Source organism: Leuresthes tenuis, unplaced genomic scaffold (genome assembly GCF_036924035.1).
Source record: "Leuresthes tenuis unplaced genomic scaffold, fLeuTen1.0.hap1 SCAF_22, whole genome shotgun sequence".
Classification (NCBI taxonomy): Eukaryota; Metazoa; Chordata; class Actinopteri; order Atheriniformes; family Atherinopsidae; genus Leuresthes; species Leuresthes tenuis.
In genome coordinates, this window is record NW_027325376.1 from 28,019,135 (window position 1) to 28,033,440 (window position 14,306).

General features: G+C 38.4%; 1 protein-coding gene across 1 annotated transcript in view; it reads right to left on the reverse strand.

The window, feature by feature from the left end:
- Positions 1-10,733, reverse strand: part of LOC140281932 (SH3 domain and tetratricopeptide repeat-containing protein 1) — a 33,667-nt gene extending 22,934 nt beyond the window's left edge. Inside the window, exons 1-8 of the mRNA XM_072376446.1 lie at positions 10,523-10,733; positions 3,777-3,907; positions 3,051-3,156; positions 2,412-2,552; positions 1,913-2,111; positions 1,750-1,826; positions 696-891; positions 472-602 (exon numbers count right to left, since the gene is read on the reverse strand). Coding sequence (XP_072232547.1) covers positions 472-602; positions 696-891; positions 1,750-1,826; positions 1,913-2,111; positions 2,412-2,552; positions 3,051-3,156; positions 3,777-3,907; positions 10,523-10,622 — 1,081 coding nt within the window. The 5' untranslated portion in view covers positions 10,623-10,733. The remainder of the gene's footprint in view (positions 1-471; positions 603-695; positions 892-1,749; positions 1,827-1,912; positions 2,112-2,411; positions 2,553-3,050; positions 3,157-3,776; positions 3,908-10,522) is intronic.
- Between the last annotated feature and the right edge of the window lie 3,573 nt (positions 10,734-14,306).

Sequence of the window (14,306 nt, forward strand, 5' to 3'; positions counted from 1 at the left end):
ACTATCATCATTGCTGCTGTATCAATAATTGTTCTCAATATGTTGTTATAGATAGATAAGAAATGCAATTTTTTTTAACTTTCGGAAAGTTGAAGTGTAGCAGAGAGAAGTGTGGTTGACGTTTTCAGACAACATCACGGATGGATTGGGGTGTCGTTTTTGCAGCTTGGCAACTACTTAGCTGATGATGTCACACAGTGTTTTCTTGTAACACAGGTTAAATTTCATACAGAATACAGAAACACAGTCAACAGCCATCACTCCAGCAGAAATAAAAAAAATCTGTTTTTCACAGAAAAAAAGGCTCATTAAAAATTCTCAAGAAGATACAAAGAAAAACACAGACTGCACTAGTGCAGTGCATGTCATTTCAACTTGTAATAAAATAACTTGTAGACTAAATGAAGATGGAAAATCTCCATCTATATAGTAACTATGTGACCAGTGAGACATCGTGCCTGTCTGTCTTACCCAGTTTGTAGTTATGACCGACATCAATTTGCGATTTCTTCTTCAACTTATCAATTGATTCTTCGATGAATTTGTCTTCTTGACAGATGGAGAACATCCATTCCTCTTCATCCAAAATGATATCTGTTGAGCTAGAACGATGGCAGAGAATAAAACATTTTTAAAAAATCAATTCATGCTTAATTTGTTAAAATGGCTAACAATGTACTTGGTGATATACTCACTCCCAAATTTCAGCAGATGGTTTTACCAAGCTTGTTTTAACAAGACCCACTTCTCCTGTTGTCTCCTTCTGCCCAGTGAACCAATCAAAACAAGGCACCAGAAGTCCCATAATAATGATGCGATCACCAGTTGCCACACTCAGCTCATCTGGGCCCTCAGCATCGTACTCCACTGTGGCCAGACAGATTCCTCTGGCTGAACATAGGAGGAGATCAAATGAATGCAGATATTCCTTAAACTTTCACAGAGGCTTCAAATATTCTGTATCTGATCACCAGAACTTTGCCCAAGGTCAAGGCTCTTTTTCGTGGTCCAAGTCCTTGAACATATGCATTTTGGTGGCAAAAATCATAGGCTGCCAAAAGTTTTCACCACCGAAATTGGTGCTGATTGATAGGTAGACACCGGTCAGCGCTGCCCTTATGTAGTTAATTTCCCGTCTATTTTATCATCCAATAATACAAAATATATTGTGGAACGCCATGGTTCTACTTGTATAGTGGTAATCTGAAGATTGGCAGTTTCATCCCCAGCACCCTCCTGCACCCAGATATCCTTGCTCAAGGTGTTGAACCCCACCCCCAATGTGTTTGTGTACATTGAATAAGTGCTGTATGAATGGTAAATGGACTGTACTTGTATAGCACTTTTCTAGTCTAGTCTGACCACTCAAAGCACTTCTAACACTCACTCACTCACACCCATTCACTCACACTCATACAGCACATCTTTACATCTATACATAACTAAATGCTTTCTAACCATTCATACACTGATGGATTCAGTGTCGGGGAAGCTTTGGGGAAGCCGGAGTCGAACCACCGACCTTCCGATTGATGGGCTCTTCCTTCTGAGCTACAGCCGCCCCTGAATGTATGTGTGTATGAGTGAAAAACCAAGCCAAGGTGATATATAAGAAAACGTTTGATTAAAATGGGCCTACTCATAGCGGTCAAATGGACAACAGTTGCAGTAGTGACCTCCAGCCTCTGCTGAAAGACAGTGACATTTTAAAATATTACTGCAAAGACAGGACTCGTTACAGGTGCTTACCAAACTGCAGAGGGAAATCACAAGCAGGTTTCCCATCGCCAATTAAAATGCTCTCTGGACAGGATTTGAGAAACCATCTGTGGAAACATGGGGTCATGTGACAACAGTGAAAACAGTTTGAGCTTTATTCAAGTCCACAGAGACCTTTGTGTATGGGACTCACTGATGAAAGGGGATGAGTGGATCCAGAACAGGTTTAGGTGCAGTGCCCCGGGCCCCATTAGCAAGGCAGAGGACAGTCCACCCTGAGCCAAGGAAGGGAGGCTCAAACTGGGCTATGTCTCCCTGCTCTAGGTACAGGTCTCCTCCAGATGTTGAGCTATCAAACATCTGGTTGGCACTACAACTTGCAAACAATGAACCTGAGGACAGAGACAAATGTGCATATGAAATGCCTCTGTACAAGTTTTTTAGCTTTTATCAATATGCATTTTAATTTAATTTTTAGAACAACAAAATAGCAAAAATAAATATAATGATTAGTTGATCTTTGGTGGAAAAGATCTGAATAAATTAACCCTGGCATATGTGACTAAATATCTCAGTGCCTTAGAACTAACATTTGAACATTTAACATACACCTTCTCTCTTTGTTTTCACTGAGGAAGATAAACTTCTCTCACTTCACTGTGTCTCCCGTGTTTGAACTATTCACCATTTACCTTCCTGCATGAGAATGCCTTTGTAGAAAAAGTTAAGAGTTTCCTCCTGAATGGAGACCTCCACAGTGATGTCCTCCTCCAAAAAACTCAGCCAAACTGTCGGGTCTAACAACATATTCTCCATACAGTGACCGAGGAAACCTGGAGAGAAGAAGGATGAGCAGAGAAATTATGTGAAGCATGAATATTTCTATTCTAAGACAGTCTAAGACAGGCCAGGTTGCTTTTCTTTAACATATATAGATATAGAGTTAATGTAAGTTAACTCAGATATTCTGTGCACCACTGTACCAATGTTTAAGGTCCATCCAGTCTTAAGATTCTATACTTCCCACAGATCAATAATCTCAACTGTGATCTTTCTGTTTGTTTGTTTTTGTCTTTTTTTTTTAAGTCAAACTAACTGACATATACTATTCATGCCATTATTTTTAAATAACCTTTATAACCAATTTACTGCCACTACCAAGAACATTTGAGCAGTACTCTATATAATGTTATGCACATCTGGACAAATATACAATACAAGTAGAGATCACTACCTCATACAGATTATCTGAGCTAGAAGCACACGTCAGCTAAACTGTTGATTTGTTATGGAACATTTGCGAGGTTGTATTGACTTAATTAACTCCATACCTATCATATAATATGTGGTGAATTTCCATATTTCCTCAAATGTTTTGAATGTCACATGAATGGCTTTTTCTTCACTATTGATAGACACAAGATGAGTGGACAACTCCTACAGAAAGAGAGAAAGGTTTCAGTTTTGTGTGGTTACATGCAAATGTTCTTCTCATTCATTTACATACCACAGTGTGTTGTTGCCTTCCATCAATAGATAAATGGTAAATGGACTGTTCTAGTCCAGCTAACCACTCAAAATGCTTTTACACTACAAGCCACATTACACACACTCATACAGCACGTTCTCATCTATCCAGTCCAACAGGCTACACAGTGCTTTTTTCTCGGATGCGTCGGCAGGTAAGATGGGGAGCTGGGAGCTGGGAGTTGGGAAACCACCGACCCTCTGATTTCCTTCTGTGCTGCCTGTAGAACTTTTCCATCTCTTTTTCCAGCAGAAAAATGAGTGAAAGAAGGCTAAGCATATTTTTGTATCATGGATAAGATAATTAGGCTTCTTGTAGATATTTGTACAGCAATATTTTGTCTTTTAAAGCCTGACAATCAGGGCTTTTGTGTAGAATTCAAGATAATACTAATTAAACTAGAACTGCTTTACTTTACTCTGATATTCATTCATGGAGCTAACTTAAAGATGAAGTGGATGTTTTTACAGTTTGAAATCTCTGATATATAGATCTGGCCAAGTGTGTGTGCACGTGTCAAAAACGATACCATGAACAGATTGTTGACTTCAGTGCTGTCAGCCTGTAGAAGGCGCAGCTTCCCTTTCAACATTTCCTGTAACTCCTCATCAGCAGGAAGGCGATCGGGACCCGTGACCACATTCAGCAGCACAGGCAGAACTAAACACACAAAATACTTTGAGGTTAGTGACAGGATCCCTTGTCAGTCTGTGTTTAAGGATTCTCATTCATTATTTTTGTACTGATCGAAGAAAAAAATCCATTTATTTTGCTATCATCAGAAAATAAATTGGAAGTAAAAAAAAAAAACACCATGCAGTATGTAGTATTTAATAGGGAACTTTTTTCTGTGAAATGTACTTCAGTAGCAGTAATGGGATGTTTTTGTGATCTTACTTGTGTCTGCCTCTCTTGTTAATGTTTCCTGTAAAAGCTGACTTCAGCAGGTTCTGCTGCAGAAGTCCTAACAAGTATAATAAAGGTTGGTTTTCAGACATGTCCCTTACATAGAAAGGTTTCCTTCTCTGAAAAATGTAATTGATTAAATTTTCTATTTGTGATTTTTATACTGACAAATGTTAAATTCATGCATTGATTTTATTCTGGTTGTCTCCACAGTTTTTACCTCTGAAAGACTAATGAATCTATTTAGTTGTGATGTGTTTAAGCTGTTTTCAGCATTATACAACACACTCGCTAACAAACCAAGATTTGCTTTTGAGGTTGATCCTTTTCTAATGATATATAAAGGATCTCTAAATAAATCTCAGGTGCACATCTCTAAATAACTTTAGAATCCCAATCAAGTTTTTGCTTATTTTGAATGTGTAAAGTCACTTGCATGCACCCTGCCTTACTGACAACTGTTGCTGTCATGATATACTGTAACAATTGGAAAACCCCTTTGTAAGTTGACTTACATTTTGAAAGGCATTTGTAACAATAGATAGATAGAACACTACATAGCAAGACTTGCACTTGGTAAAATGTTTTGCTCATCCGTTTCAGGAAACATTGACAAGGAAGGCAGTCTCAAGTATCTGACTTTGAGGTAACAAAAATATTTTATTGGAAGAAATGGAGCAAAGAGCAAAAGCAGCATCCAGCCTGCTGTCAGCAACCAGTCCCTGCAGCCAGGCTCTGTGATGGTATGGGGTTGGATCAGGGCCCTCGGCAAAGCTCATTTCCACTTCTGTGATGGCAGCATTAATGCAGAAAAGTTCACTGAGATTTTACAGCAACATATGCTGCCTTCAAGGCCACATCTTTTCCAGGGACGTCCAAGCATTGTTCAAGCAGAAAACCACATTCTGACACATTCCAAAGGCCTGGCTGAGGAAGAAGAGGGTACGGGTGCTGGACTGGCTGCCTGCAGTCCTGACCTGTCCCCAACAGAGAAACCCCCCCCCCGCACTGCTGCACACCTTAAGACGTGTTTGCAGGAAGAATGGAACAAAATAACAGCTGGAACTCTTCATCACTTGGTTTCCTCAGAGTCAGAATGTCTTTAAGTGTTGGCAGAAGGAAACGTTACAAAGTTTGTAATTGGTGTAAGGCAGTTAAATGGAGCGAAAGTGTCAACATATATATATATATATATATTTGGTTCATACAGTCAGCAATGATATAAGAGTCATTGCATATTTAATTAAATTTGCATTTTTTCATACCGTCTCAGCTGTTTCTGATTTTGCGTTATACATTCATTTGTTGAACAGGCACATATTACAATATGAGACCATTAAAAAATATCTGGAGTCAGAACATAGCTGAAAAACTCTTTTGGGGGGGTTATCTGAATGTCAATGCATGAAAAACAACCAAGCAGATGTGTCACAAGAAAATTGGGTCACGAATTTCAGGGTTAACTCGGTTTTGTCTGCATATATCAATACAAGCCTATGTTGAATGAGCAGAAACCGTCAAATTAAACGGAGGCCATAGTTTATAAAAGTGACTCAGTGAGAGATGCTGACCAGCCATATGGAATCATCAACTTTTAACATCAAGTTTCACCTGTGCTAACATCGAGATCACATACTTTAACATTTGACCTCAAAGTTAAGACCGTATCCCTACCAGTCACTTTGTGACTGACTGTGACAAACTGTGTCATGGTTTAATAGGTGACTTCAAGAATTTATGGGTTCAAGGTATAAACTCCATTAAGTTCTCTCACATGATTTTCTTATGACTATCTGTGCTTGTCAGATGTTTGTTTGCTGACGCTTTGCAGTAAGACGTATTGCATCACTTCCTGTTACCTTGATTGTGTTCTGTGGAATATCTTGCTCCTCTTGGACTATTAAATATCACCAAATTTCTCCTTTTAAGTTACACAGTTTTGCATTGTTAACTCTATTGCATACTTGTTCTATTCTAACACTCATTCCTTTGGTGTTTATTTTCACTTTTTAACGGTGTGTCTAGTTCTGTAGCTAGCTACCAGTTCTCTTCCTCCATCTCTTACTTTCACCTGCTGTAGTTTGGGAGGCGAGGTTATCTGAATCAGAAACGTGGCATTAGCGACACCAGCGACCATAGTCAAATGTATTCCAGGGGCCAGAGCGGGCGACATAGAATACTATTTAAAACTGCTGGCTAAGGATAAGCGTAAATACGATAAAATAGTTATTCACGTCAGTGTTAATGACACCCGGTTACGCCAATCGGAGGTCACTAAAATTAATATTGCATCGGTGTGCCAATGTTTGCCAAAACAATGTGGGACTCCGTAGTTTTCTCTGGACCCCTGCCAAATCTGACCAGTGATGACATGTTTAGCCGTATGTCCTCATTCAATCGCTGGTTGTCTAGATGGTGTCCAGCAAACAACGTGGATACATAGATAATTGGCAATCTTTCTGGAGAAAACCTGGTCTGATGAGGAGAGACGGCATCCATCCCACTTTTGAAATATTCTAGAAATATGGACGAATTTATTAGTCATCCAAAAACATGACAACCCAGGGTTGAGACCAGGATGCAGAATCTCTGATTCTCAGTTTTTCCCAAAGTGGAAATCCCAAAAAACTCTTCTATTTGTTGTTGTGTATAGTCCACCTGGCTCTTATTCTGAGTTTCTGTCGGATTCTGATTTTTCTCAAAGTGTTCACAGACCTACTCACTGCCTTAATCATACCCTTGACCTTGTGCTGACTTATGGTATTGAGAGTGAACAGTTAACAGTGTTCCCTCATAACCCTGTCTTGTCTGACCATTTTCTAATAACTTTTGAATTTACATTACTTGACTACACGGTTTCTGAGAAGAATTCTACATATAGAAGGTGTCTATCAGAGAATGCTGTAACCAGATTTAAAGAGTTGATTTCATCATCCTTTTCTTCACTGCCATGTGCAAATATGACAAGAGGACGGCTACCTAAATTTTACTCCAGTAGAACTTGACTCTCTTGTTGACAGCACTATAGTTTCAATGCGTACAACACTGGACAATGTTGCCCCTCTGAAAAGGAAGGTAATCAGTCAGAAGAGGTTGGCTCCTTGGTATAATTCACAGCTGCATGCGTTAAAGCAGACTGCAAGAAAGCTGGAGAGACAGTGGCGTTTCTCTAATTTAGAAGAGTCTCAATTAGTCTGGAAAGATAGTTTAATAACGTATAAGAAAGCACTTCGTAAAGCTAGAACTGCTTATTATTCATTATTGATAGAAGAGAATAAGAATAATCCCAGGTTTCTTTTCAGCACTGTAGCCGGCTGACAAAGAGTCCAAGCCCTTTTGAGCCCAGTGTTGTTTTCGTCAACGATGACGAAATCATTTCGTTGATGCCACTTTTTTTCATGACGATAACGAGACGATGACAAGATAAACATGGCTCTTTGATGACCAAAACATGATGAGACTGAGTTTTTGTTGACTAGACGAAAATGAACGTAAATGTTAGTGGGTTGTCTGTCAGACGTTTAAATGCATGAAATTTCTGCTTATTATGCGTGTAATCTGTCAATCAAAACATAAATAGTATCTGCTGCTGCATCCTTTCTTTGTTTGGCCACGCCCACCGCCTGGCATGCAGCGCACAATGTGTTCAAAGCGTCACACTGTTGTCACTCATCACAGACACTGGACCATGATGGCAGCAGTTTCAACATAGGGGCTAGGTGGTCGCAAACGTAGAGATGACATATGGGTGTATTTTAAATATAACCCAGCAGATAATAAAACAGAGTGTATTGTGACAGGAGACGGTGGCAAATGTGCTCACAAAGTAGGTGGAAAAAATAAGACCAAATACGATATTAAGTAGTAAGCTTATAAATGTTTTCCACATACTCCTGGCACAAATGGGTTGCTAACTTCAGGCTAAGATTAGCTTTGTTATGCTAACATCAATTCATTAGCTTATGTGTGTGTTACTTTAGCAGCATGTTTAGCCATGTTTACATTCAGTGACAGTGACAGTGACAGTCAGCGTGGTCATCTCTTTGTGTGTTTATCTTCTGTCAGCACGTAACTTGCATTATGTTAAACAGGTCAAGTTATTGTATTGTCGTACAGTCTACTAGCTTTATCCATAAAGCCACAACTGCCGAAGTAGAATGTTTTTGTTTTTGGCTTTTTTGGAGTAATGAACATTGAATCCACTGTTACCACTTTATCTGTGTGTAATGCACAATCCTTAGATTAGAAAGTATTTGCCGTTGGGTGGAAACCTAATATGTCTAAAACTATTCCTTTATTATTGTAAATTGTTGAAAATAGCCCATCTGTGTTGCAATGTGTTGAACTTATAGATCTGCTATTTTCACAACTTATGTGTGACACTGGCCAACAGCAATCTCCAATACTTACTGACCTAAATAAATTTGTAAAAAGACTATACTTCTTCTTTTTTTTTTTTTTACTAAAACTGACTAAAACCTTTTTGACTTTTCTTCGACTAAAACTAGAATAAAAAGTGACTAAAACTGACAAGTATTTTAGTCCAAAAGACTAAGACTAAATCTAAGATGGTTGTCAAAAACAACACTGGTTGAGCCATGTATTCCTTTAACTGTCAGCAGTGATGATTTCATGAGTTTCTTTATCAATAAAATTATTAGAAGTATCTTTAGAACCTGATTTGTATTTAGACGGCTTCTGTCCAGCTGATCTCTCTGAACTAACAACAGCAATAGTCTCTTCTAAACCATCAAGATTCCCCCCTTAATCAATACTTCCATATTGGATTTGATCAATCAGTCTTTGTTGACAGGATATGTACCTCAGACTTTTAAGGTTGCTGTAATTAAACTTTGTGATCATTTACATAGATCATTTACATAGAAATAATCTGTTTGAAGAGTTTCAGTCAGGATTCAGAGTGCATCATAGCACAGAAACAGCACTGGTGAAAGTTACCAATGACCTCCTCTTAGCCTCTGATAGCGGACTTGTTTCTGTACTTGTCCTGTTGGATCTCAGTGCTGCATTTGATACGATCGATCACAGCATTCTGTTACAGAGACTTGAACATGTTATTGGGATTAAAGGAACTGCATTAGGCCGGTTTAAGTCATATTTATCTGATAGATTCCAGTTTGTTCTTGTAAATGAAGAATGTTCCTCACACACTAGAGTAAGTCATGGAGTTCCTCAGGGTTCTGTGCTTGGACCAATTCTTTTTACTTTATACATGCTTCCATTAAGTAACATTATTAGACAGCATGGCATAAATTTTCATTGTTATGCTGATGATACTCAGCTGTACTTATCTATGAAACCAGATGAAACCAATAGGTTGGTCAGACTACAAGCCTGTCTTAAAGACATAAAGACCTGGATGACTCAGAACTGTCTGCTTTAAATTCAGACAAAACTGAAGTTGTTCTCTTTGGACCTGAGCGCTTCAGGGAGAAATTGTCTAGTTATATAGTTACTCTAGATGGTATTTCCTTGGCTTCTAGTTCTACAGTGAGGAACCTTGGAGTTATTTTTGACCAGAATTTATCATTTGACGCACATATAAAAGTGGTTTCTAGGACTGCCTTCTTTCACCTTCGTAATATTGCTAAAAATCAGGAACATTCTGTCAGGGTGATGCAGAGAAACTAGTTCATGCATTTGTTACTTCAAGATTGGACTACTGTAATTCCTTATTATTGGGCTGTCCCACATATTCTCTGAAAAGCCTCCAGCTGATCCAAAATGCTGCAGCCAGAGTTCTGATGAGAACTAACAGGAGAGATCATGTTTCTCCAGTTTTAGCTTCTCTTCATTGGCTCCCTGTTAAATTCAGAATAGAATTTAAGATTCTTCTCCTCACATATAAAGCTCTTAATGACGGAGCTCCATCATATCTTAAAGATGTCATCGTTAGATATTTTCGCAACAGAGCACTTTGCTCTCAGACTGTCTCTCCTTATATTTAAATAATAACTGATGCTGTTGTCAAAGCAACCCTTTCCAACATCACTAAGGCTCCAGAGTCAGTCAAGAGTCAGTCTGCTGTCAAGTATGAGCGTTTAGGGTAAGTCACCTGTGGCTTACCTGTCACATTTTTATTAAATCAGCCTAATAAAAAATACAAAGTGAAAAAAAAAGATAGCAAATAGCTTAGAAGAACTTCAATATCTATTCAAAGGTAACAGTGATCTGAAGGTGAACTGTGGTTAACAAGCATAACATACAGGAAAAATCAGTACAAATGGATCAAAATGAGGTGAAAATTATTAAAGAAACATCTCAAAGATCTCTTAACATCTTTTATGAATTTTGATACTCATGCAGTTTTACCAGTCCGATCTGGACCTAATTGTATAAAACTTTTACCCATGCTGCTCTGCCAGCTGCTCCGGAGCTGCTGGCCGTCCGCAGACATCTCTCTCCGATAGCCGTGGCTTCCGGCGCCTCGGTAGGACCTGCCTGACATATCCCCACACCACTACATCACATGCCACTGCACGGAGAGTTTATCGAAACTTTCCTTAAGGACCAAAAACAGCAGTTTCCGACAGCTTCTTTCCTTTCAAAGTAAGTGTCTTTGAAAAAGGTTACAGCCTGGAGTGACCCATGAGTTCTTCTTCCACAGCTTACTCTTTGAATCATATCAGTGCCATAGTTGCCAAGTCCGCTTATTATAAGCAACTTAGGGCTTGTTTTTCTGAAAAGTCCTTGTAAATATCGTCAGTCACGGGTTTTTGGGCTTGTTTTCTAAAGTGTAGTGGCTCATTTGGGATTGCTTTGCTGCCTATCTCCCAGCTCTCCAGTCTCCAAAACAACGAGACATGCGACAATGCGATCGGGGTTTGTCCTATTCCATGACCCATCCACAACCAAGAGCATAGACATTATAAAGAGTAGATGCCGCATCGACCACAGGGGCGCGAGAAATACGGCCGCCATCTTGGACCGGTCAACCTACCCATAGACAGCAGAGTATTTAATATGCCAGAGCACTGTATTCTTGTGCAAATCGGCGGACGATTACGATCAGGGGTCGGGAATTACTTTTCACAAGTAAGATTCAACATTATTATTGGTTGTATTTTGTGAATAGAATATTATTGTACTGTATTTATGTCCGCTATCGAAACCGTAGCCAGCAAACGTTAAGCTAGGCTATGTTTATAGCCGGTGTTCACCCGGCTATTAGGCCAACTGAGACTTTATGAATCATATATTCCATAACACAGGCTTAGATTACAACTGACACAAGAATGCAATTGTACAAATAATGCAAATATTGTTTATATAACAGTGAGCAGCAAATTTTACACAGGTGACACAGGCTGTATTATTCTGTATGCTGTATACTTTCATCCTAAAAAAGTAAAATATCTCTCCTGTCTCATACCCACCCACTTACTGAAAAATACAGACAACAGAGCATCTGACTGAAGAATAGTTTGCAACCTAGTTTACTTACAATTTCAGCAGCTTTGGTTTATCATCAACAGATATGCCTCAAAATGGGAGTTTTGTTGACCCGAACCCTCTTAAGAAAGAAGGAAGAAAATAAGAAAAAGAAGGAAGAAAATAAGCTTGACCTCCTTTTTAAAATGTTTTTGTGTTGACTTTCTCGAATCTCCCGTTTTTATTTTTTCTTTGTTTCCCAAAGAAAGATATGAGGAAGAAGTGGGAAGTTGCTCTGAGGAGGGAAGGATTCCCTGTAAGCGAGTCATAAGGCTGCACCACATTGCCAAACTCACCTCTGTTGACCTGCAGAAAGGGAGCACGAGAAAGAAGCTCTGCACACAGTCCTCTTTCAGTGCTTTTAGCTCATTTAAACTTTCATGAGCACGTTGTGTAATTATGGTTTGGTGTCATGTTCTTTTGTTTAACTTGAAAATTTACATTTGATTTCTCCATCTGTCTGTCTTAATTTTTTCTGATATATATAGATTTTCATTTATTTGAGAGAGAGAGACAGATCTAGAGAGAGAGTAATTAAATAATATTTAATGTAAATTATTCAGGGTAATTGTATTATAATTTAATTGTATTTTGGTACGTTTTGCTTTCGGCAACAATGGTTGATACCATTCCTGCCAATAAAGCCAATTTGAATCAATCTTGATATAGATTTTTATTTTTTCCAATATATGTAGATGTAGATTTTCATTTTTTTCTGATATATAACTTCTCTCTATTGTGTTTTATCTTATATATGGATGTATAATGTATTATTTCTTCATTTTTCAACTTATTAAAATAGCTGAGTAGTACACAGTCTGCTTCTGCTTCTCTATCTTATATTAGTATTTTTGTATTTGTGTGTACGCATATTATATTTCGTGTCTTTTGCAAAAAAAATAGCCTACCTATCATACATAACATATCACATACCAGAATATTCTATTACTGTTAAGGCTACTCTGAAAATTAAAATATGCCGAATCATGTGACCGGTATCATGTCTACATATATGACATTTGGAGAAAAAAAAAGTGAAAATTAGTTTTATATTCAGCGAGTTATGATTGATTATATATGCTGACACTTCATTGTGCCTGCCAGACAGATTACACTGAATGGAGCGGGTGACCGGTCCAAGATGGCGGCCCCACAGCTCGTCAGCGCCAATAGGCCACAGCGGTTGATGCAGCGTCTATTGTTTATACTGCATGAGTCTATTGTTTGCCCAAGAGTGATCTCCGGTGTGAGGCTGCTTCCGTGGCAGGCTCCAAGTGTAATCTGTGGATTCAGGGTGTTGAGAGATGCACAAAAAGTTATTTCCAGTCCTGACACTGGAGGTCTGCAGCCAGACCCCTCTCTCCACACCCCTTTTTCCTTGTAACCACCCACACGCACTCTCTCATGCAGACAGAGAGAGTCAGACAGAGACAGAGTGAGTGACGATGAGCAGGAAAAAGTGGGCAAAATATGGAAAGAAATACAGTAAAAAGTGTGAGAAAGAGAGTGGATTGAAAGACTGGATACGACCTCAGGTGGGAGATAGCACAAAGGCGTTCTGTCGATTCTGTAAATGTGAGATACGTGCTCACCAGGCTGATTTAATACTGCTGGCAGAGAAAAGCACAAAAAAATTTTGCCCCTTCCTGTCCATGAGGCTTACAGAGATTGGTTTCACATCCTCAAAACCAAATGAGACAAGACAAGCAAATTAGTTAAAGATAGCCACTTACGTAGCCTGCCACACATCAATCAGTGCTGTGGATCATCTAGGTGAACTAATTGGATCTACCTTGACTGACAAAGAAATCAAAATGCACTGGACCAAATGCTGTGCATTAATATATCATGCCATTGCCCCATGCATGTCATTCAAAGTTTTTATGTTTATTGTCAATTTGCTTTTATTTATGCCTAATACATATGTACTTTTCTTTTTTTTTTATCAAAGTTTAAAAAATGAAGTTATTCAAAGTGTTTATTAGGACTGTGTTTACTGTTAATTCACTGAAAACTAAAATAAATGTTTGTATTTATACAGTTATCAAGAGGTCTCTCTTTACACCTGTTGGCTTGTTTTAGGCTTGTTTTCTTCAAAGATTTTCTTCAAAGGGTTGAAACTTTCATTGCAGTTTTCTATATTTCTTGTATTCATGTATTTTTCTTTTTGTTTATCAGTCACTTCTTTCTTCCATGGTACAATTGATCAATTCTGATATACACCACAGATGGTCATTAACAACATAACTTATATTTGAAGTTAATTTGATTTAGCTACTGTGCTACTCTTGTAAACTTGACTCAAACGAGACAGAACTTGCTTCCTTGACCGCCATAAAAGATTACTACCCTAAAACTATCTGTATTATTCTTCCCTTTTCTTTTTTTGTTATGTTATTCATGTTGCAGGTTTCCTTCCTGCACACCAGTTCAAATTACCTTTGATATAATAAAAGTTATTACAGTCTCTCCTTTAAAGTCAAGTGTATAGTTTTCAGGTTAATAATCATTCACTGAACAAATAAAGCAACTCCGTTTACCAAATCAGTAGATAAGGTGAAGGGTATGAGACACAGTATTTTATTGGTCCTTTTACACGGGGAACAGCCAAGCTCACTTTATTAAATACAGCCAAAGAACACTGCAATTCTTTCAGACACATCATTTTGTGTCTAAAACTTTCCAGCTTATTTTCCCTCTG